The sequence below is a fragment of the Alligator mississippiensis genome, chromosome 2 (genome assembly GCF_030867095.1).
Source record: "Alligator mississippiensis isolate rAllMis1 chromosome 2, rAllMis1, whole genome shotgun sequence".
Classification (NCBI taxonomy): Eukaryota; Metazoa; Chordata; order Crocodylia; family Alligatoridae; genus Alligator; species Alligator mississippiensis.
This window is the reverse complement of record NC_081825.1, coordinates 52,991,064-53,015,747: the sequence shown is the minus strand read 5'-3', so window position 1 is coordinate 53,015,747 and position 24,684 is coordinate 52,991,064. Positions and strand designations below refer to the sequence as shown.

The following is a 24,684-nucleotide window of genomic DNA, read 5'->3' as shown; positions in this document are numbered from 1 at the left end:
TGCCACCGGCTGAACCGGTCACTGGTCTGTGGCCCACTGGGAAAAAAAATTGCTGGTCCACCACATCAGATTATCTGTGCCGGCCCTGTGCTGTACGTGAGTGTTGCTGTGAAACAAGCTCCTCCTACTTGCTCCCACTCTAAGCATAACATCTGGAAATGAAGCCATGTACCTACCTTGGACCATCCCTGACAGCACCACAGTAAACATGAGAGACAAGGAACCAAAGAACAAATCTAATGCATGGTCAGGGCTGCTGTAAGATGCTTACATTTCATTACTCCTGGGAACTGGCACACATGGAACTTGCAAATGGGCAAGGTATGGTTCATAGCAGTGTTCATGGGTGCAGCACCAAGGTGTAAAATCTGTTTGAAAGTTAAGAACGCATTTCACATTTTTAAAACAATAAAAGTGTTGCTATGTCATGTGTCTTGGAACAACCTCATAGTTCATGTTGTTCTTAAATTAGAGTTAAAGAAATACAAGATTGTATATCCAATTTTAAGACAAGTAGTCAGTTGGTATTAAATTTCCCATGCAGCTAACTTATTTTCTTTGAATTTATTATAAAATTCTTGTTTGTTATTTTCATACATTTTATTAGTAAGCTTTTTAAACCCAGTCTTTGACAAAAGGTTTTTTCTTGTCATTTCTACTTTTATTTTTTGATCAATTATTTTTTAGAAGCAATACCAAACCCCCTATAGCTTGCTAAACAAATTGGGGAACGAGCAGAGAAGATTAATTTGGATTCATTTTTAACAGTTAGTAAAATAGTAACAGTTTTTGCCATGCACACAGGGTCTATGTTTGATTGGGCCTGGGTGTACATAAGCTTACTTGGGGGAGAAGTACCCAGGCATAGATCTAAAACTACACTTGCTAGTCATGCTATTCAGTGGACCAGGGTTTATGTGAAGATACTGGCACAAGTACAGGTTTACAAAAAATTTCCTTTTAATAGCTGTTTTTCTGTCTCTACCCATGCCCCCATTCCTAAGTAGGCATTAAATACCATAGAAAATGAATACATGAAAAAAAAATGATTTTTGAAGCAGCCAAAATTAAAGGTAAGCCATCTAACAGTGTTATACCATTGCACCTGTCACCCAGCTATCAAGGACTTGAAACTGGAGAAAACAGCCACAACTGCTTTGTGCTACATACAAGGCCCCACAACTTTGATTCCGTCATACTAGAGATCTGAGACATCATTCCCCCTAACTGGCATTCTTCATGCACCTGTCTGTGAAAGTCCCAATACAACCAAGTATTCTACCAACCATCCACATATCCCTTTACTTGATTTTTAAAATCTTGACACTGGGAGATCTACAGAAGAAGAATATTCTATAGTTATTTTCAGTTTAGTTTTAATACCCTAAGAAAATACACATACATGTTGTATGTTAAGATTATAAAAATAAAGCACTGAAAAGTTAGGATCTGCCAAAAACTGTGTTGACTATGGAACCTTTACAGTACATGTTCATATGTTAACACAATTGGGATCTAATCCCAAAATCATACCATGCCACATGGGACTCCAGGATTGAAGACAAATTCCCTGATCCTGTAGTCCACAGGCACAAGGATCTGGCTGTATGTGATTTTTAAAGGTGTTGGCACATGGGGACCCCAGAGTCAGGGAATGGCTCCCTGATCCAAACATCCCCGTGCCTGGGATGAGTCAAGTGCTTTGCATGTTGTGCGGAGCCCCACAGTTCACCCCAACCTAGCATGGTGCTTGCCTTGCCTTACAGCTCCTGTGGGGGTCTGAGGAGCAAGTCTTGTTCTGCTGCCGAGTTCCAGTGAGCTGTGGGGCTCCTCATGACTTGGCACCCTGGCTCAGCTGGTGGGCTCCCCTCCACTCTGCTCCCTGAAAACAACAGGGTGCAAGCTTCATGCAGGGGCTGTCAGTCATATAGGGCTGCACCATGAGGCTGTCAGCCTGCTAACGGGAAAGCTGTCAAGCAAGCCCACCATGCAACTGGCATCAGGCTGCATGGCAGGGCTACCTTGCCATATGTGTTCAATTTGAAGTGTGATGGAAACCACCCACAAAAATGTTACACATTTTGTAGAGTTTGGGGGGAGGGGGTTGTGGCCTGTTTCCTGTTTTATCACGTTATTGATTCCCTGAATGTGCGACTGGCTACTATTTATGGTGCAATTCACAGGTTAATTTCATCTCAAGTGTAATGTTTGTCAGGGGCCTTATTTATACATTATGTGCATACGCATTTTATTACAAGCTACGTGATCACATACTGTTTGTTCAAGAGAAGGTGGACCTAATTCAGGACTCTGAATGGGCTGTGAATGGAAGAAAGGATTTTAGGAAGGAAAAAGAATGTTTTGTGTTTAAGGCACAGGGATAAAACCCAGAAACCTGAGTTTCATTAGATCATCTATGACGCTGATTCAGGAAAATGTTTAAGTGTATACATAGTCTAGTAAGACAACAGGATACTGTTTTCCTTAATAGAGGCCATAATGTCTACCTGTACACTGTAAAGACATTACATCTATAAAGGTGCATATCTATCTTGCCTTCTACCTGTAAGATAATTATAGTAATGCTGCACGGGCCACATTTAATTTGAGTATTCTTCAGCTACTGAGTTCTTTACTTTGCAAGTTTTAACGATTTCTAATAAAAAATGGTATACTTATAGTATTGCTATCTGAATTTTAGCTGCCTAATATTTTAATTTCCAATTTTTTTTCTGCAAAGTCTAACACTGCCATTGTTTTCAGTAGATCCTTGAAACTTAGCAGGAAAAGGTAGGAAGCCAGAGAATTGCCTTTTCTCTTCTCCGTTAAATTCTATTCAGGTTTAGCCAAAAGAGTTTTGCAAAATCACCTTTTTCCTGTGCAAAAGAATGAGATGAAAAGAGTAATATGTGATTATGTAGTTAAAGACTGTAACATAATGCCTACACACAGGGGAGTACAATTAAGGCTGGACAGAATCCTAAATTCTGGCATTTCCTAACTTTTGAGTGCTTAAATTAGCAGTTCAAATATAATTCTTCTAACATACTGCTTTTTATATTTTAGTTATACAACTGTATTGGCATCTGACATACTAGTACAGTAAGATATTATGGCTTTTAGAGAGTTATTGCTAAGAACCATTAGTTACTATGTTTTATACACTCACAGAAATGTGTTTACATCATACTTGAAAAAATCCAAAGGCAAAATATGTAAAGCAACAGACCACAGTAGACTCTGACCTGTCAGTTGTCATACAGTACTGTACAAAATTGCTTCTTTCCAAACAGTAACTGAGATACTAAAACACAAAATAAGTTTAAGCACACCAATCATACACACAGAGCTGAGGAAATTAAATATTAAGATTAGCAAACAATATTTTATGACAGTTTATAAATCATAGTTATTAATGAAATTTAGCCAACATGGAGTTTGTCTTAAGTTTTCATTTCTTTGCTCAATGGGCTCAGTTTTAGGATTATTTTAACTTTGTTTGTGTGTGTATACAAAATAGTTCTTTTTTTTGTTTCCTTTTCTATCTCACAATCAAGATATTCATTTTTATGTATGTTGAGGCATTTCCTTGTGATAAAATAAGACCAGTTTGTTCATTGAAACTGGTCATCTAGAGGCCAGCTTGGGAACATATTGATAAACGGTGAATTTGTAGCAATTCCTGCTTCCATAATGAGGTTAAATGAAATGTGAACTGTGGCAAAGTTTATGCAACACAGCATCTAAAATTCACTTGACTAGCATGTCAGTTTTTTTCTTCTTTCTGTTTTTGTGCAATCTTGTTGCTGAGCAATGATCTATGCTGATTCAAAGTTCTTTTAAAATTCCATTTCATATAGTGTTTTGTATTTAAAATAGTAGAAATGTTAAGCTGCCAACATGTTGGTTTTCTGGGGTTTTTAAATAAACTAGAGAGCTTCAGTTATAAGCAGAAATATTGTTTTAGAATAAATTCACATTACATTTATTTTTAAATTTAAATTGATCTGGTGAATAAAATATAAATGATTGATATAATTGATTTTAATGAATAAATTTATAAATAGCAAATTTCATTAGCTCCTGATTCTTCCTATTTGCTTTTATTGGCTATTTCACCCTACATTCCTCTCCTACTGAGTAGTGTACTAGAAAATAGGAGGAGTAAGTCTAGCAGAATCATGCCATAAAGAATCTAATTTCATGTGAAATCTTGTGCTAGGGACTATACTAATATAAAAAAGGCCTTCTAAAGTACTCTTCTCAAATACTCTAAACGGTTTTGTAGATGAGATTCGGTGCTTGTTTTTTCTCTTGGAAAGCCTGATCTAATTGTGCAGTGAGATCTCTGTGGGGAAAAGTACTATGTATTTGTCAGTGCAGAAAGTGCACTTAAATAAAACATTTTAATGGAAAATTGTTTGCACTAACTGGTCTTTATAAGATGAGGGTTAAATTTTATTTGTGGATTTTCTCTGAATTGAATTTTAATTCTCAGATTCAAAATATTGTACTAAAGTGTACTAGTAGTACAGTTCCATAAATCATTTTGAAAACATGTAATCCACCTCAGTTGTTCTTTTTTTAATTTAGTTTCTTTGTAGAAACAGGTTAAGATTTAGTTAAAGACAAAGAATTGCTAATTTATGTGACTAGTGATTGTGTTTTGAAAATATCCCTTTAGTGGAAAAGCTAAAGTATATTTTAAAACATGTAAAAATGTTTAAGCCCTATATCTTGACTTCTTTTTCCAGATCTGGTTTGCTTTTGTTAATGGCTTTTCTGGACAAATTCTATTTGAGAGATGGTGTATAGGTCTTTACAACGTGGTGAGTTTTTTGTATATCTTGAATTACTGTTTTAACCATTTACATTAAAGTTTGGTTTTATTTTTAATAACTTAGCTCTCCAGTTCAGTGATTTATTTATTTATTTATTTATTAGATGTTTACAGCTATGCCTCCACTGACTCTTGGAATATTTGAAAGATCCTGCCAAAAAGAAAATATGCTAAAATATCCTGAGTTATATAAGACTTCTCAAAATGCTCTGGACTTTAACACAAAGGTAGAAGTTACTTTAATTGAAATTAAAGCAATCTTTAATAATTGTAAGCTGTGATGATCTATTTTAATTCTGTCATGTATTCAGGTAAAGTTAAAAATGAAGAGTTGCTCTTTTAGTATTCCCATCTGTCTCCGATGACTAGAAATGATTGTTTGTGTGAAAGCACAAATCATATTTATCCAGTTTGGAGACTCTGGAAAGTACTATTAAAAATAAACTGTTTTGTCTGTTGGTAATAAAGCTGTCTCCTGGAGGCAGAAGTGATTTGTCCTCTTGGTTTTCAGGCCTTCTGTACTTGTACTGTTGTGTGGAAATGGATTACTGACCCCTGTGGAGAAGTAGAGCAAAGGACAACAAGAGCTGTCATTAAATTTGTAGGGGAGGAGCCTTACACCATTCTTCATTAATTTTGAGCTGTGGAAAAAAAAATACTCATTTTTGTTTTATCAAGGAAAATAAATTGTGTATTAACTGAGGTCTACGGCTAATGTTGGTAGGAATTGGGAGATAACTGTATTGCAGAGTTCGGTTTTGAAAAGAATGCAGAAATGCAACTAAAAGTTGGATTTGGTTTTAGAATCCATACAACTTGTTTTTTGATTTTATGTAAATAGAAAAATCATAAAAATAAAGGAAAAGCAAGCTGAAATCCTAGAAACTGCAATTTTTTTTAAGTTTGCCACATTTGTACTTATCAAGTAAATACTGACTTTGTATTTTATGTTTTAGGGAATAGCATGAAATTATAGATAGATAGATATAGATGTATATGCATATATTTTATGCACGTATTAATGGGCAGTACAATTTTGTTATGCTGATTTAATTTTAAAAAATATTTATTTGGAAAGCTTCAAATAATGTAATTAAAAATTGAGTAATCATAATTAAAGTTATTGCTACCTAAATTCTCAATTTATGGTCACAACTTAGAAACATCTCAATATGATGATCAGTAATAGATTTTGTGTGATAATGTAATAGGGCTGGATTCTCACCTGGTCAATAGGAATTAAGTCAATAATTTATACAAGTTAAACTCACTGAGAAGTTGACCCATTCTATATAATATGTAAGTTCTACACTGTCTTTGCTCAGACAAATGGGTACAAATTTCTCTTCAGGCACTCCTTCTTTGCCTGAGAGCAAAGCTGAAAATTGCTAGTCAGGAATATGGGTAAAATACAGTTTATTGTATAATGGTAACTACTTTTAAAATGTGTAGGATTTTAATTTTGGTATTGAGATCCATGAAAAATCTGCTTTTAGTGCTGCACAAGAGAGTAGTGCTGTCCATTCCTAACAGAGTAACATGTATGTATCAGAATTATATATATTGGTACTTTTACTCGGCTTCAGCATACCATAGTAACAGATTTTTATATTTTCTAGTGTATATTTTTATATAAATATATTCCTGGTAGTTCATAATATTTAAAACATACTAACTAAATAGGCCAAAGCAAAGTATCCTGCTGAGTACTATTGTTGAAAAATGATATGCTACCAGACTTTATAGTTAACTGATCCAAAAGATTTTAAATCGGGTCAGTTACATCCATATGTGCTTCAAAAAATGAAATGTGTAGCTTTTAAGTGGATAAGTGTTTCCATTTAAAAATTATTAACCTTTAGTGTTCAGAGTTGTGCCAAAGCTTTTACTAACTTTAGTGGAAATATTGTGTGGCTCTGTCCATGAAAGTCTTTGAAAAGTTATAAGGAAATGTCTACAAAATGCCTAACTATATAAGCATTTGGTATCATTGCACTGGCTGATGATGCAAAGGCTTGTTATGGTAAAAAGGGTCAGAGGTTATGAGGCCATGTTAGAGGTTAAAGGATTAGCATGCAACAATAAGTAGTGGTCAGGAAAATGGAAAAGTAGAACTAATTTTTCTTGCACCCACCTGTGCTTTCTGTCAAATAAAAACTTGTGGTAGTGACATAGTGAGGGGGAGAGACAGAGGTTAATGAGTAACACAAGTTCAAATGTGCAAAGTATTGGAGCGTAAATTGGATCATACAACCTGGTGTAGTGGGGTAAGCTAACAAAGAACTTTGAGACGCAGTGGAAAATGCTGTAAGGCAGGCAACTTAATTTCTATTGTTTGAACTGCCTTAAAAGTATTAATAAGTGTCAGCTTTGTACAATAAAGCTTATGTATGTAAAAGGCATTTCTAATAATAAAACGTGACTGCTGTCCTGAAGGATGCAAGTGTTCAAAATTAATTTTTCTCTATAGTTTAAGTTTTTCGTACCTGTATATATTATATACTATAAACCTCACTGATGGTCTATTTATATTTAAAGTTAATGTACATAAGTATTTTAATAAGTACGTCTTTTGTAAATGGCGATGCATTTGTTAGTAAAATTTATAGCAGTTTAATGTAAATGTAATATTGTTTAGTAACGTATTTCCTATAAAATAGGAAAGTTTTTATGTGACATGCTACCTTAAATATAGTGATATATATGATGAAAACCAAGAAAAAAAATTAGAGATTAGTTAAAATGATTCTAAGAAATACAGAGTCTAGGTATATAAAAATGTTATGTTTCGTGTAAAATGTGCATAATAGGGACATTATGTGAGAAAAGTAAAAGAAAATCTAAACCCTAAATTTTCCATTGTGATAAAAATATTGTTTTTTATATATCTTTTAAAATTGTCTGATAACTTAAAATTAAAAGTGAGAGATAATAAGCACCTTTTACAAAACATAAATAAGTGACCCATGAAAAGCTAAGAGGCAGAAAGTCCCTGTCAGTTATATTAATTCACAGAGGTGGCCTGGCAGAAACGCATTTTGTGAACCTAGCTCAAAGATAAAAAAGAAAGGTCAAGGTTCAGAGAGCTAGTTTATCGCAAATGGTTCTCATGGATTTTTGTTTTCCCTTAGGTTTTCTGGCTTCATTGTTTAAATGGCCTCTTCCACTCATTTATTCTGTTTTGGTTTCCACTAAAAGCCCTCCAAGATGGTAAGTAAGTAAAAGGCACACAAACACTGAATTTTTTTTTTTATTTTTTTTTTTTACTTTTCTTGAAAAATAATATCCCAGAATGACTGTCATAAGTACTAACAGTATTATTTTTTCCTGAACAATCTACTACCAGTGGATGGATTGTGCAGGTCCCCAGTTTCCCACAACTTTTGGAAAGTATATTTCAGGGCTTTCTATATCAGTTGCATGGGCTGTTGCTGGCAGGAAAAATACTAGTGAATTTTTCAGAAGATCCTATGTTTCTTGGACAATCTCACTCATGTGGGATTGGGGGGGAAATTGAAATAACACTTTAGTGGAACCTGCCATTTTGTTAAGGCTTAATCCATTTTTCCAGGGAAATATTGACTCTAAAACCTTTTGCTAATTTCATAAAATCATTGGGTTGGAAAGGCCCTCGGGTCATATTGTCCAATCTTCTGAACAGATGCAGGATTTGCTGTTCCTAAACTAGTCTAGGTAGATGCCTATTCAGCCTCATATTGAAAACCTATAATGAAGGAGATTCCCCAACTTCATTTGGCAGCTAGTTACTTTGTCCTGCAGTTTGTACAATTAAACAGTTTTTTTTTTCCCTGAGTTTTCATCTAAATCTGACTTGCTGCCCTTTGTGCCAAGGAAAATCTGTTTCACCATTTTCTTTACAGTAATCTTTCAAATATTGGAGATCATCTATCACAACCCACCTTAAACTTCTTTTCTCTAAATTAAACATATCTAGTCATTCAATTTTTCCTCCATTTGATTCCAGTCTGGTCTCCAGGTTTGTTTGTTTTTTTTCTGATGCTACCTTTATTGTGGTTTCTTTCCTAGGCTTTTACATCTGACCAAACATTGAATTGGACCAGGGTGTCAAACTCACCTGGGGTCTCATGCTGGATCTAGACTGCAAGGCTCCTTGTGGTTCAGATCCAGCTGGAATGAGAGGGCTGTCACAGAGGTGGTTGCAGCAGCAGCAAGAGGTTTAGCAGCAACAGGTCTGAAGGAGTGTGCCCAGGAGTGGCCAATGCTAAGCTTGTTAACAATGACAATGCCCAGTGGGGCCAAAGGGCCCCAGATTCTATGACAGACTGTGTTCCCCAACTTCTGGCATCCACTTGCAGCCCAGTGACCCAGTTTGAATTTAGCCTCTGGGCTGTATGTATGACACTCCGGACTTAGACCTTACCACCACTGTGACGTAGAGCAGTATCATTCACATTTTAAAAGGGGAAGGCTGAGGTACATATTGTTTTTTTTTTTTATGTTGCAGAACCTGGGATAGAAACATTTTCTACTACTATACACCCTTCATGATTATTTAACCTATCTTAATCCCCTTCAGCCTTCTCCTTTCCAAACTAAAAAGTCCTAGACTTTTTCATTTCTCCTAATATGGCAACTGCCCTAGGCCCCTGATCATCTTGCTTGAATCTAAAACATGCTGATTTGCAAAAATATAAAGATCATGATGTTGTCCTGAATATTTTCTGAACTGACACATATCCAATGGTGTGGACCTATCCATGATTATTACTGCATAATTTAACCCAGATTTTACTCTAGCAAACTTACTATGTGATAATGAAAAGATGCTAGACCAGTTCTCCCAACTGCCTTTAGAAAGCTAACTGCCTTTAGAAGTCCTATTGTGACAGCTGCCCAATGTGTGGTATAGGAGATAATTTGCATTGAGCAAACTGCCGTCCCAGAATTAAATTGACCAGGGAAGTAGATGCAGAATGTGTTCAGCATAGTAACTTTCCTATGGATACAGCATCTTATTCAAGGGTAACTTTAGTTTTAAATAATTTACTATTTAATAGGGCTATGCATCTTGTCTGCTTATTTTTATTTATAAAGTCAATTTACTGAATAATACACAAGGGGTTGTCTCTTCAAACCCTAAGGCTGTCAATGAAAGCTGCCTGATTTGGGCCTATATGATCAGTACATACTATGTTGTTTTTCACACTCTTTGAAGAAAGTTGTTTTGGAAAAAAATAAAATGAAAAGTATATATTAATTTCTTAGGTATTTTGCATTAATTGGCTTCTTTGGAAAGCTCTTTGGAAAGCACAAGTCAACAGCAACCGAAGATTCTATACAGCTGAAGTACTAACAATTGGTGGTGTGACCAGTGGGTGACACTTCCCCACTGATCATCACTACTTAAGGTAAAAACTCTTTACTGGTCACCTGAGGAGTTGTTCCTTGCTTGGTGTTGGGAGCAAAAGATTTTGAATTACCTGAAGTGAGAGTCCTGTTAGATTATATCTTTTCAAAACCTAAATCATGAATAAATTTACCATGCCTTTTTTAACATATCATTCTGTTTTGCTGCAGGTACTGTTTTTGGCAATGGTAAAACATCAGACTACCTACTTTTGGGAAACATTGTTTACACTGTAAGTCTTGCTACGCTTGTCTGGAATTCTATCGCATCATTTTTTCCTAATCTGTTTCTCTTAATTTTTCCATCTTTCATTCTACCCACACAATATAGATAATGTTATATTTACTGATTAGAAGTAATTGTATACTACGCATGTATATTATTCATACTTCTGATTTCTCATTTTTCTATATGAAAGAGTTGATACAAAGTTGTGTCTTGCAAATAAAGTGAAGAAACGAGATTATTCTCAGGGCACCATCTGCAGCCATCATTTTAAAGTTGAATTAGGTTCTGTCAGTTTTCTAGGCATGTTCAAAGTAGGCCTTAGCAACTGGATTGTAATAGAGCATAGACAGGAGCAAGGTGTTCAAGTAATGTAACTGAATTGCTTCCCACATGCTCAGAAGCACAAGTATAGGCATGTAGGTAATTTAACAGTCCAAAACAGAGGCTCTATATTGGGTCTCTTGAATCACACAACTGAATCACCTGAAATGGAGGCATCAAAATTCCACCTAAGTTTCATTGAGGTGCATATGGGACCAAACCAGAGATGGTTTGCCGCCCTCAGATAACATACAGGGAGTTGTCAAATATGCTTAATGGGATATATAATTCTTCTGATTAAAGGATGTTCATCGTTGAGCCATCTGAGTTTTATAGCAATTCAGATCTTAAACATACCTGCACTTACATACTTGGCCAACACGCTACCACTAAAAACAGACCACCAGTTTATTCCAGGCTGCGATTATCCCTGTTCTGACTTGAATCAGAACAAGATGGGACAATCTTACACATGCAGCTTGATGGCAGTTAATTTGAATTAGCTGCTGTTGTCCCAGGGAAAAAATGTTATCTTGATACTTCACAGATACTTAAACTGAGACAATGGACTTGTATGCATGTAGGATCCCAGGATTAAAGGTTTTGTCCAAGGAGAAACCTATGTATATTTTAGTTTATGTATAAAATAGGGAAGTGGTTCTTAAACTTTTTGGACTCAAAGCCCCCCTCACTCCTGATCTGGTGACCCCTCTCACTCCCAACCTATAGCCCCCTGGCCCCGCTGGTGTGCCTCACTACTGATCTGCAGCCCCCTGGCCTTGCTGGTGCCCTGAATTCCTGACTCTCAGTGGGAGTGGGAGGGGAGGAGTATATGGGATGGGGGCATGACCTGGCTGCTGCCACTCCCAATCAGGCCACTTGCGAGGAAGTAAGGGCAGTGTGCCCCCTTCCTCCTCCTCCTTCCCCCTCCCTCCCACCCGGTTCATTACTGCTGTTGCTGGCAGTGCGGCTGGTGCGGGGGTCCTGGCAGGAATGAGCATCACTGCCCTCCTCCACCCTCCTATGCCAGGTCCCACTGAGCTGGCTGCAGTCCCATACCTGCTGTGGGTGCAGTAATCAGGGGGCACATGCCCCTCCCTGCCCCCCCCAACACCTATGCCCCCTCCCCCCAAGACTTACCTGTGGGGAGCTGTAGGAGCTGGCCAGGAGTGGGTGCAGCACGAAGCTGGGATAAAACATTTTATTCTGGGACAAAGTACAAGTAGTACTACTCCTGAGATAGTATCATTGAATAAATGTCAGAAACATGGCACTGCATTCAGCTGCTCACTAAATGTACATGTGCTTTTCAGTGTCCTAGGATAAATTGTTGCTACCTTTTATCCAAGGATTTTTTAGGATTTACTCTGAGATAAAGAACCATCTGTACACTTACTTGCATTTTGTCCCAGAATAAAATGTTTTATCCCAGGATACGTGTGATGTCTGATTGCAGCCCTAGAGGTTCCTGCCTGCCCACCTGCAAAGTGCTCCGTGCTGCACCGACTCCTGGCCAGACTGTGCCCCATGCCCCTACGTTTCCAGGACTCCAATTATAATTCCCAATTGCCAGCTGGGACCAACCTCTGAAATCCAGGACTGTCCTGGCTAATCCGGGACATATGGTCACCCTAGACATGAGGCTGCATAGCAACTAACAGATGCATTATTTGAGTATGGGAACACAGAGCAGGACCTGTAACATACACAACAGTGAGTTACAGAACCATGTAGTAACTGCTTCTTTGGTTAAAAGAAATCTTAGTTTCTTCTACAAAGCTCCCTAGTAAAGATATATAAATACTTTTAAGATTCCTGACACTAACCATACTGATTTTTTTTTATTTATTTATTTTTTTTTTTTTATCAACTGAATATGTAAGCCTTTCTAAAGGGCTGCTGATTGATAAGAAATTAAAATCCTGCACCTATTTGGGAGGAAGGTTTATTCCTCTGCAGTCCTAATTTTAAGAACTATCAACTGTCAAAGCAGTAGGGATGACTTACTTATCTCTGAATTAGATGTCTTAACTCTGGTTAGATTGCAGTTCTGCCCAGGATCCAGCCTGCCCTGTCATTGCCATAAGATCCTGACCCGCACCCCCGGAGCAGCTCCCCACCCAGCCGCGTACCACGCCAGCACTACTGGGGCTGGTCTCTGTGGAAACCCTGACCCCATACCATCACACCCCTGCTGCTCCTGCCGTCTCCATGGAAGCCAGCCACAGTGATGCAGGCAGGGGCTGCTGGGAAATAGTCTGGCTGCTAGCCAGATTCACCATTTTGCCCACCCCTGAGTTAGAATATTTTATTGTTGATAATAATTCTGAGTTTTTTCAAGATCTTTATAAAAGAGGTTACAAGACCTCATTACTTTGTACACAGTGAATGCTTGTTGGGTTTAGCTGTTGTTATCAATCCTTTGGTTTCAAAATTCTGGTTTTCTGGCTGAGATGTAGACGAACAGACCATTTTTACATTCAGACTAGGTAGAACTTTAAAAAAATTTCAGGTAAAAATGTAGGTCTTTCAACTCAGTTTAAGTATAGAATATATCAGTTATTTTCCCAGTATCTGAAGATGCCAAGTCAGTTATTCTTCCTTAAATAGAATGCAGTCATAGAAGTGTTTTAGATTAGGTCACTTCAAGAAGTATGTCAAAATTCAAGACCAAAGAAGTCAGTTTGTGTATTTAAGATTAGCAAATATGACTTAAAAACTTGATTCCTTTTTTTCTTTTCAGAGAAGTTTTCTCTGAACCACTTGTAAACACAAACTGTTTTGGATACAGAAGCTGAAGAATTATTCTAGAAAAGTGTTTCATGGCCCATTTTTCTTTTTGCCAAAAAACTGAGTATCTGAGAAAAATATCCATAGTTTTACTATCTGAGGATCGTTAATTGATTGAAGAGTACACCTTTGCTCATAATACGCTCAGATTTTCTGAAAACAATAACATAGATTCATAGATGTAGGGTCGGAAGGGACCTTGTAGATCCTTCTAGTCTGACCCCCTGCCGTGGGCAGGAAAGAAAACAGGGCTCTATGACCCCAGCCAGGTAAAGGTCAAGCCTCCTCTTAAAGACCCCCAAGGTAGAAGCCAGCACCACTTCCCTTGGAAGTTGGTTCCAGATCCTAGCCACCCTGACTGTGAAGTAGTGCCTTCTAATGTCTAGTCTAAACCTACACTCTAGCAATTTATGGCCATTATTCCTTGTTACTCCGGCAGGCGCTCGGGGGAACAAAGTCTCTCCCAAACCCTGCTGGTCACCCCTAGTGAGTTTATAGACAGCCACCAGATCCCCCCTCAGCCCTCTCTTGCGAAGGCTGAACAGGTTAAGGTCCCGTAGCCTCTCCTCATAGGATCTGCCCTGCTGTCCCTGGATCATGCGAGCAGCCTTCCTTTGGACCCTCTCAATACTGTCCACATCCCTCCTGAAGTGTGGTGCCCAGAACTGGACGCAGTACTCCAGCTGTGGCCTGACCAGTGTCACATAGAGGGGGAGGATCACCTCCTTGGCCCTGCTTGTGATGCATCTGTGGATGCAGGACAAGGTACGGTTAGCCCTACTGGCCGTGTTCTCGCATTGTCAGCCCACATTCATCTTGGAGTCAATAATGACTCCAAGATCTAATAATGACTCCAAGATCTAGCATCTAATAATAAGATAAGTCAAATGGGATCTTACACTTCCTATTCAGGCAGACCAAAAAAAAGAAAACTTTCACAATATTTTTAAATGTCTCCTGTGATGCTAAAGAATCTACACAACATGGCTTTTTTAAATGCAATTCATTCAAATAAAAGGGTACATTCCAGACCCACTGAAATCAATAAAAATGAATCCCTTTGCCATCAGAGTTTTGGATCAAATCCTAAATGAGGAATTTATGTAAGAAGGTCATTCGTGTACTGGGTACATTGAAGTTCACGGTGCTTTATATTGAAATCAAATTTAAAATAATAAATAGTAAGATTCTGAATTATATCAAGTGGGTTATATCAATAGAAATATGAATAAAATCTTGGTAATATAATATACCTGAGTGTATCATGAGCAACAGAGTACTCTTATTCAATTAATAATCCTCAGATAGTTAAGTTATGGATATTTTTCTCAGATAATCATTGGAGTTTTTTGGCATGTGTGCCATTGATAGTGTAGAGGGAATCAGATTTATAGAAGAAAAATAATGGATTTCTTTTCTTTTCAGTTTGTGGTGATAACTGTGTGTTTAAAAGCTGGGTTAGAGACCTCGTATTGGACATTGGTAAGAAAATGCCTTTTTATTCATATGCTAACTACACTATTAAAATATGTGATAGATGATGTATTTTCCTGATAATTACTATCATTATTACTTATTATTAATTAAATTAAGGACTGTACAGGCACCTCACAATGTTAAGTAAAGACTCAACCCTTTCCTGAAATGTTACAGTACGTGGGTCACAGACAAATGAAAAACAGAGTAAAGGAGAGACTTGGAGCAAAATTATGTTAATATGTTTTGTTCAGAAAGGTATGTGGCTAGAAGTTGGGTGTAATTGCTAAGCTACCTGAAAGCTTCATGTCCACATTTTTTTTTTTGTTTGAAAATCGGTAGTTTTTTGCTCCAACCAATATTCAATAGGAGATTTAGCACCGATTTAGAAGTAGCAGAGTCAGGTGAGTGCCAGGTGCTCTGAAAATCCCTCCTTACATGATTTGCAGCGTAAACTTCAGGGGACCAAGGCCATCTTTTGTATAGTATATGCTGTGTAGTTAGTTCATTTTAGGCACTGAACAGATACTAATATAATTGATTCTTCTTCTCTCTCATATTTTTAACAGTTTAGCCATATAGCAATATGGGGCAGCATTGCACTTTGGGTAGTATTTTTTGGAATCTACTCCTCTTTGTGGCCCATCATTCCTATGGCACCTGATATGTCAGGAGAGGTAATGTGCATTTCTTTACTAATCTCCCAATGTGGATTGAATGTTTATTTAGGATCTAATCTTTGCTGGGTACAGGAGAGAATTTTGAGAATTTTTACCGCTATTTGAGAGAATCTTTTTCACACCATTACTGTATATTAGACAAGCCTAGCTTATATTTGTAGATTTACCTAATGCAAGTAACGGTGGTAATATTGTCTCCTTAAAGTAGCATAAGCATGCACTTGCAAAAGTGAAATATTCTGGGTTGCTTAAAAGGTTCTCTATTTGGTTAGATTATGCAACAGATTTGGAAATTAATATTTAATTTAGTTGTAAGATGCACAGGACCTTAACATGTTTCAACTTCCATTAAGAAACTTCCATGCGACTTTACTGAATTCTCAATGTTGCTGCTGCTGTTTGGCTGGATCATTTTCCTTATGTTTATTTTTATTTATGTGCTTTTTGCTATGCTTTCCATCAAAGGCTCAGGGCAGTGTACAGCAAGAGAAATGAAACAACTAAAGCAAATACAAAACAATAACAAAATAAGACAAAATAAAACAGAGACCTAATAACACCATCTTGGCCTAGTTATGATTGCTAAATGCCTGTCCAAATAGAAAAGTCCTACAATGCTTCTGAAAGATGTCCAGGCTTAGGCTCTGGCAGGGCTTTACAGGGAGGGAGTTCCACAACTGAGAAGAAGCTGCTGAGAATGACCTCTTGCATGTCCTTGCCAAGCGGACTTGATGTACTGATTGTGCTTGCAAGAGTTGTACTCTTGGTTGACCTTGGGGACTGTGATAGGACAGATGGAAGAAGGCCCTTAGGTATGTAGGGCCCAGGCTATTTAGAGCCTTTTAAGTCAGAACTGGCACCTTGAATTGTACCCAGAAAGCTACTGTGGGAGCCAATACAGACAGTAGAGGACTGGAGTTATAGGCTTCTGTTGACCCACTTTTGTCAGAAGGCAAGCCCTTCATAGAGTATATTGCAGTAGTTTATCCTCGAGCTAAAAAAGGCATGGATAATAGTGACCAGATCATAATCTGAAAGAAGGGTAGTAGCCTTCTCGCCAAATGGAGTTGGTACAAGTCTAACCTAGTCACAGCCACCACCTGGAGAGTCGGGTGCAGCAGAAGATCCAGAAGAATCCTAAAGCTAGAAACATGACTGACCAGGGGAGGCTGAACCCAATCTATGAGTGTTTCAGTCCTCCTCAAGTTAAGTGGTATGTCTTCCCCACCATCACCTCCGTCTTCTCTGGACTTCAGTCAATTCACCCGCATCCAGTCCCCAGCTGTAGCTAGGCCTTGGGAAAGTACTGATTGCCGGGCCAGGGTCAGACAAGAAGAGGGAGAGCTAGGTATTATCAACATATTGATGGCATCTCACTTGAAATCTAGGTACAATCTCTCCTCATATAAACATCGAACAGAAAGGGCATCAAGATGGAGTCCTGGGCTACCCTATAGAAAAGGTTCAGAGGGAATAACAAACACTTGTCTGTCACCAGCCTCTGGCACCCCCCCATGCTAGGAAAGAGTGGAACCAATTTAGAGCTATCCCATGAATACCTACCAGGTCATGTAAACGTTTCTATCAGTACCTAAAGTGTAACAGATATTTAAATCTTTTTACTCCCTTTTTTTGGATTTATCTTGAATTTAGTGCAAGTACCTTATGTAGAGTTATTAAGTGTCCTCAGAGGCTTTTGCACTCTAGTTTGCATGCGGCTCAAGCTGGTCAAAAATGTAAGGGATTTGATTTTTTTTTTCCTTTAAATATCATAAAATGCTTCCTTCTTTTTCAGAATCTGTGAACTTCTAAACAGGTTTAATTAGTTCGGATCCTCACAAAGCTAAAGCATTCTTCTTTTGAGCTACTAAATTGTTGTGTGTTCAACATGTATTGAACATGGAAGTTCTTTTAAGTCATTCTCATTCCAGTCACTAAATGAATGATTGGGCTTACAGCTCAAGTAACAGATATGAAATTTTACAAAAACAAAGTAGTGCTACAGACTCACTAAGATTCCTTTTCATGGTAGAAAGGAATTCCTTTCCACTTCAGTTTTGCTAGAGAACTTCTCATATCACCTGATGAACAGCTTTGTCATAAAGGAACTTACTGGATGGTTCTGTGCTGATCACAGGTTATCACAAAGGTATCATATGATTGCTAATGGAAAGAGCAGGTGGATCATGCTTCTGATTGCCAACACTACTCTGTTAAACCAAAATATGAGTTTCCTGAAAATGGAGGGGAATTATGAAAGCATCCTTCAATGCTTTAGAGATTTATAATTTATTCTGTAGTTATTCTATCTGACCTGAAAATCCTATATAATAATAATTTTAGAAAGGCAGAACTGTAGTATAATTAAAGAGCCAGTTTTAATGACTGCTCTCTAACAGATACTAAAGCACCTAAACTTAACATTTATGACTTCTGAGTAAATATGCTGTGACACCCCTATATTATATTTTAGAGGATATCCTTTTGACAATTTTCAGAATAGACGATACTTTCTTTGGAAAACTCCAAAGTTCTTAGAGTAAATTGATTTCTGTATATAGTATGATCTTCACTAGTAGTCAAGCACCTTGCAATAGTGCAAATAAGCAAAGTGGCTAAAATGTGCATTTGTCCATACCTTAAGTATTTCTCACCTCTTTCTATAAACATTATCATAGTAGAATGAATGAGGATCATCGTTTTTCATTAAAACATTTGGAGTATGTTAACAAGCCTAGTGACATAAATCACAAACCATGGTTTCCATCCCAAAAATCTCGACAGCTTTTTTACGTGGTAGTTAGAGTAACTAACTGTGTGGAGGAGACAGCGCTCTTCTCCACTGACTGGCCTGCTGTCCCCATAACACAACACCCTCCTTCTTTATTTATAGATCTTCCTTTGCTTACCATCTCTTTAAACTACTAGCATTTGAGAAGCCATTAGCTTCTCTTTCCTTCTCTGGCACCCTGCTGTTCTTCACATATAGCACAACAGCTTATGGATGGTCACATGCTTCCTTAGTTAGGTAGGCTGAGCTATATTCTCAGCTGGGCCCCACACTTCACTGTATCCTACACTCATTTAAAATATCCACCTCTGCTTTGACCAGGCCTCTTTAGCAATGCCCCTTTCCCACCTAGTTTTCCCCCCACCATGAGAGTATATGCTCGAATTTTATATTTTCTCATATTCAGAGATTTAAATTCAAATTATTCAGGACCCTGTGAAATCCTGGCTTACATGGGGGCTCAGAGTGGCACTTAACCAAGGGAGAGCCCCTGCAAATTCTCATTATCAGGGGTAGAGAGATGATGCAGTCCCTCAAAAAGGGACACAGAGCCTCATATTCCAGGTTACATGAGGGATGGCCTCAAATACACTCAGGGAGGCAGAAATTCCCTCAGATCCTGTATATTAGGTTTTTGCCTATCTGTAGAACTTAACTCAGTACCATGTTAAGTATTGCTTCCCCAAGTGACAGTTCCTTTGGCATATGATCAGAGCTATGGTTTGATTTCCAAGCGTATACAACAACGTAGACAGAATCTGTCAATTTCAAGAAATACTGCTTTTTGGGAAGGCTACATCTTCACCCCTCTGTTTACCCCTCTGTTCAGATTATCTCAGATTTGGATTGCTAACTGCCCTGCACTCCTTAGAGCCACGCCATATATCAGAGCAATTTAAGATGATCCCCACCCCCAGTAATTACATTCTATACATGAAAAATTATAAATTTGTTATATTTTTCTGTGTCTAGAATCTAATTGATGGAAGGTCCTCTTAAATTTATCCCTACCACGTGCAAGGGGTGGCGCAGGAGTCAAGTGGCCTGCCCCCTGCCTTCCCACACCTTGTCCCTTGACATTTGCCCCCCCCCCCCAATCACTTGACACCCCCCCCTTGCTGCCTGCCCCTGCCCAGTGTCTAGGTCCCCTTGCTACCACCACTACCTACCCCTTCAGTTCTGGCACAGTTCCAGCCCACTCCAACTCAGGTCACTGAACACATGGTTGCGACCTGCCCTCCTGTCACTTCGTACTCAAATCCAAGACAAGGGGCTTTTCCCCCTTGTTAAATGAGGGGGCTCATCTTGGATTTGAGTAAATACAATAGTATTATTAACTACATACATATAATATAAAGTGTTCATGTAGGGGCTAGTAACATGCTTTGCATAGTTTTGTGTGTTTTAACATACCTATGCTTATTTCTAATTTAATAGCCATATGTGGCAAATATAGCCTGTTTAAACATCTAAAAGTAAAATCTGTATCTTATATTTGTTATGGCTTTTTACTTACTTGTAGAAGTAATTATTTTTCCTTTACCGGACTCTTTAAAAACCAGAAAACAACTTCCAGGTAAAATGCATTTTAATCTACTCTACAGTATATCAGCGGGAGAAATGCTCTCTGTCATGTCATTTTCCATATTATACCCATCTAGAAGAAATAGTGAATCTATGATAATTTATATATTGTACAGTGCTATAATTGTCTAGTCCTGTAATAAATATCTACACATGAAGTTCTCTGTTTACCATACACACACATGAACACACTCCTTCTGTCCAGAGTAGTAATGGGTCGATCATGTCAGTAGATTATAAAGGCGATGGAAGAGAAACGTTAATTAAAAGGTTCTGATGACCCAAAACATAAGTTTTTTTTTTTCATTTTTAGTGCACTTCAAAACAAAATAAACAGTTTGACTTAGAACAGAGGGAAGACACTCGGTTAGTGGGCTGGTATAATTTTCATCTTTTCAAACCAATATGGTTGTGACTTAAAAGAAGGAAACATTCTTTTTATTGAAAGAGAAACCAAAAAAAAGACAGGAAAAAAAAAAATTGTTTTTTTTTTCACACCAATGCAGTAGCAATTTATGAGGCAAGGCATGCTCCAGGTAAGGTTCTGTGCTGTATAAACAAATACTGGCTGCCTTTCAGACTTGTCTGAATGCTGCTGCTCAGTGCTTACATATTTTACATTAAAGGTTGAGCACTTTTTAATTACTAAACCAAATTAAAAATATATCACTTCAACAAAAAGTAGTTCATATTAAGATTAATGCCAAAAATTCAATTACTATGGAACTTTTTAAGTTTATTATCGTACCATAGACGTCTACAGTAAAGGTCTCCAGAGCACCATCTGTTTCTGTTCCATCTGGCCTAAGGGATCTATCAAACTACTGAAGGAAATTGAAGTTAAGGAACAAGCATGTGTTTTACAGAATTTCAGATCATTTGACTGAAGCTTATAGAACCTCTGTGAGAAACAACTCCTTGTTGGACATTTTAGCTGCACCCTGTAGGAAAGGTATTAATATCGTATATTAACAGTATTAGTTTCTCATCGCATCCCACGTAAAGTAATTCATACTCATGTTTTAATTGAAAAAATGGATCATCTTAAGAAAGGGGAAATGTAGAGTTTCCTTAAAAATTAAACTTTTTAGACAAGTACTCTCCAGGGAAGAACTTGCCAAAAATCTCAGAATTGTATCAAACAGAGCACAGTACAGCATTCAGGCTAATAAACAATTCTATTGGTTTACATTTCTACTGTTCATAGGGTTTTTAAAAGCTTTGTGAATTATTAAAAACATCTAAAAAATGTAGAGTAAATAAAACGTGTTTATAATCCTGCGGTTTAGGAAACAACTTCACAAGTACTTTTCTTCAGTAATGCTGAGGGGGAAGATCTAATCTGTTGCAGTTCATCAAGATTTTTTTTAGTCTACCTACAGACTCCACAGATTTGCTTTCCAATTAGATCCCTCAATGTTGAAGAAGCAAAAGGAATAGATACCTCTCTCTATCATCAAATGTGTTGTTAAAATAGGTGCAAGACAGGTTATTACCATGTTTTGTTTGGTAATATCTCTTACTAGCTAGTAGCCCGTCAAGAATGCTGGGGGAGGAGAGTGAATGGGCACAGAGGAGGAGATGTGCTATATGTAAAAGAGCTATATGATTGCTTAGAATTCCAATATGAAAATGGTGATAGGCCTGTTAAAAGTCTCTGGGTTAGGATCAGAGGGGAGAGCAACAAGGATGATATTATGGTGGGGGTCTGCTATAGACCACCAGACCAGGTGGATGAGGTGAATGAGGCTTTCTTCAAACAGGTAGCAGAAGTTTCCCAGTCGCAGGCCCTGGTTGTCATGGAGGACATCCATCACCCTGCCAACTGCTGGGAGGGAAAATTCAGTAGTACACAGGTAATCTAGGAAGTTTTTGGAGAGTGTTGGGGACAACTTATTGGTGCAAGTGTTGGAGAGGTCAGCTAGGGGCTGTACTTTTGACCTGCTGCTCACAAACAGGGAAGAATTGCTAAGGAATGTAGAAGTGGATGGCAACTTGGGCAGCAGCAACCATGAGATGATTGTGTTCAGGAACCTGAGGAAGGAAGAGCAACAGAGTACAGACCCTGCACTTCAGAAAAGCAGTCTTCATCCCAGTCAGGGAACTGATGGGTAGGATCCCCTAGGAAACTGGTCTGAGGGGAAAAGAGTCCAGGAGAGCTGGTTGTATTTTAAAGAAACCTTACTAAGGGCACAGGAAAAAACCATCTCAGTGAGCAGGAAGACCACCAAGTGTGGCAGAAGACCAGCTTGGCTTAGCAGGGAACTCTTTAGTGCACTAAAACACAAAAAGGAAGCTTACATGAAATAGAAACTTGGACAAATAACTAGGGAGGAGTATAAGAGCATTGCTCAGGCATGGAGGGATGAAGTCAGGAAGGCCAAAGCACAATTAGAGTTGCAGCTAGCAAGGATGTGAAGGGTAACAAGAAGGGTTTCTAGAAGTAAGTCTGCAACAAGAAGATCAGGGAAAGTATTGGTTCCCTGACTGCAATGGGGAAGTAACCTGGTGACAGATGATACAGAAACGTCTGAAGCACTTAATGGCTTTTTCACCTCAGTCTTCACAGGGAAGGTCAGCTCTCAGACTACTGCACCTGGCAGCAGAGTTTGGGGAGATGCTGAGCTGGTCAGCCTCACCTCAGTCACTGGAAAAATCATCGAGCAGGACCTCAAGGAATCTGTTTCTAAGCACTTGGAAAAGGTGATTAGGAACATTAAGCATGGATTCACCAAGGGCAAGTCATGCCTGACAAATCTGATTGTCCTCTATGATGAGATGACTGGCTCTGTGGATGCAGGAAGAAGCAGTGGATGTGATATACCTAGCTTTGACTTTAGCAAGGCTTTTGATACAGCCTTCCACAACATTCTTGCAAAGTAAGGAAGTTCAGGTTGGGTAAATGGACTAAAATGGATAGAAAACTGGCAGGACCATCAGGCTGAAAGGGTAGTAATCAGTGGCTTGATGTCTAGTTGACAGCTGGTATCAACTGGAGTGCCCAGTTGGGCCAGGAGGGTGAGGTGCAAGAGAACAGAGGCCTGATGCTTCAAGAGGCAGGCAGAGGCTGCAGGATAGGGCAGGCACAAGGGGGGTGATTTGGAGAGTGATGGGTGCTAGGGGGTAAAGTGCCTACCTGTCCCTCACTGTTTCCCCTAGTCTGTTGCCTTACTGCCACACCTACTACATGACCCCCTGCCACTGCAGTGGTGGTGAGGACAAATTAGATTCTGTACATGGGAAATGATAAATTTATAAATTTTCCATGTATTGGATCTATGGGGGGTGGGGTGCATATTTCACATGACTTATGAGGAGCTGCTGAGGGACCTGGGCTTATTTATGTGCGGGCCGGGCCCCGATCCCACCGCCAAGTGCGAGTCGGGGGGGGGGGGGGGGGGGGCGATCCGCGGCCCATCTTTGCGCACGCGGGCTGTGGCCAGCAGCCCGGGCACGCGGGGTCGGAGAAAACCGGTGGCAAGCTAGAATTAGTCACAAACGCGTAGTGGTTGATTAAAAGATTATTTACTTACACCCAAAGATTGTGGTGGTGTAGGCTGGACAGCTTTCCAGGTGCAGCTCCGCTTAAATCCTCGTTGGAGGATTATGACAAGTCAGCTCTTTCCCCGGAGTTGTCGAAGCTCCGTGGATTCAATTCCCCCGGAGTTGTTAAGGCTCCGTGGGCTCGGTTCCCCCGGAGTGGCTGAATCTCCATGGGTTCGTACAATAATACTCTTCCCCGGAGTTATTAAAGCTCCGTGGGTTCGGTTCGGTTCCCTCAACCACGGAGTTGTTAAGGCTCCGCGGGTCCGGCTTGGGTTTAAATCTTTAGTATACAGGAAGAGATACGTCTAGAAATTTATCGGCAATGGGGAGAGGCTCTTGACGGCTGATTAAACCACCATTTGGTCCGAGATTTACGTAGAAATCCACAAGGTAATCGTGGATTCCTTGCCGGAATTCTCTCGGATTTCTGCCGGAATTCTCGGAATCGGGGTTCTCAGGATCCTCCTGAGATTCTCGGAGATCTCCAGCTTGGGCGGAAACCACTCAAGCTTTTTATATGGCTAGCAAGCCAATCACTAGCCGCCACGTATGCATATTTTAGAACTAGCCAATAATGGGGCTCGAATTATAATACGAATGGCAGGAACTCTTTTCAATGAGCACCTCTCCTCTGCAGCAGAGAAATGCACCCTGCAAAGAAACCTTCAAATCTGGCGGGAAATACTCTGTTGCACCAGAGTTCTCCTCTGCAGCAGAGAACTCTACCGTGCAAAGAAGCTGCAATTTAGCGGGAAAAATAATTTAGCGATGCCGAAGCGCGCACAAACAAAAAATCACAACTTTGGGTTGTGACAATTTAGTGTAGAAAAGAGAAGGCTTAGAAGGGATTTAATAACAGCTCTCAACTACTTGAAGGGGCTTCAAAAGAGGATGGAGCTAGACTGTTTTCAGTGATGGCAGATGATAGAACAAAGAACAACGGTCTCAAGTTGCAGCAAGGAAGTTTAGGTTAGATATCAGGAATAATTTTCTCACTGGGAGGGTAGTAAAACGCTGAAACAGGTTACCCAAAGAGGTT

The 24,684-nt window shown here is 38.9% G+C and overlaps 1 protein-coding gene across 5 annotated transcripts in view; it reads left to right on the top strand.

Annotated features, from left to right (window-relative positions):
- Positions 1-24,684, top strand: part of ATP8A1 (ATPase phospholipid transporting 8A1) — a 187,471-nt gene that overhangs the window by 140,543 nt on the left and 22,244 nt on the right. For all 5 annotated transcript variants that reach the window (XM_019481062.2, XM_006278342.4, XM_014594927.3 and 2 more), the window contains 6 exons: positions 4,755-4,829; positions 4,945-5,067; positions 7,972-8,050; positions 10,400-10,461; positions 14,994-15,050; positions 15,614-15,721. In XM_019481062.2, coding sequence (XP_019336607.1) covers positions 4,755-4,829; positions 4,945-5,067; positions 7,972-8,050; positions 10,400-10,461; positions 14,994-15,050; positions 15,614-15,721 — 504 coding nt within the window. The remainder of the gene's footprint in view (positions 1-4,754; positions 4,830-4,944; positions 5,068-7,971; positions 8,051-10,399; positions 10,462-14,993; positions 15,051-15,613; positions 15,722-24,684) is intronic.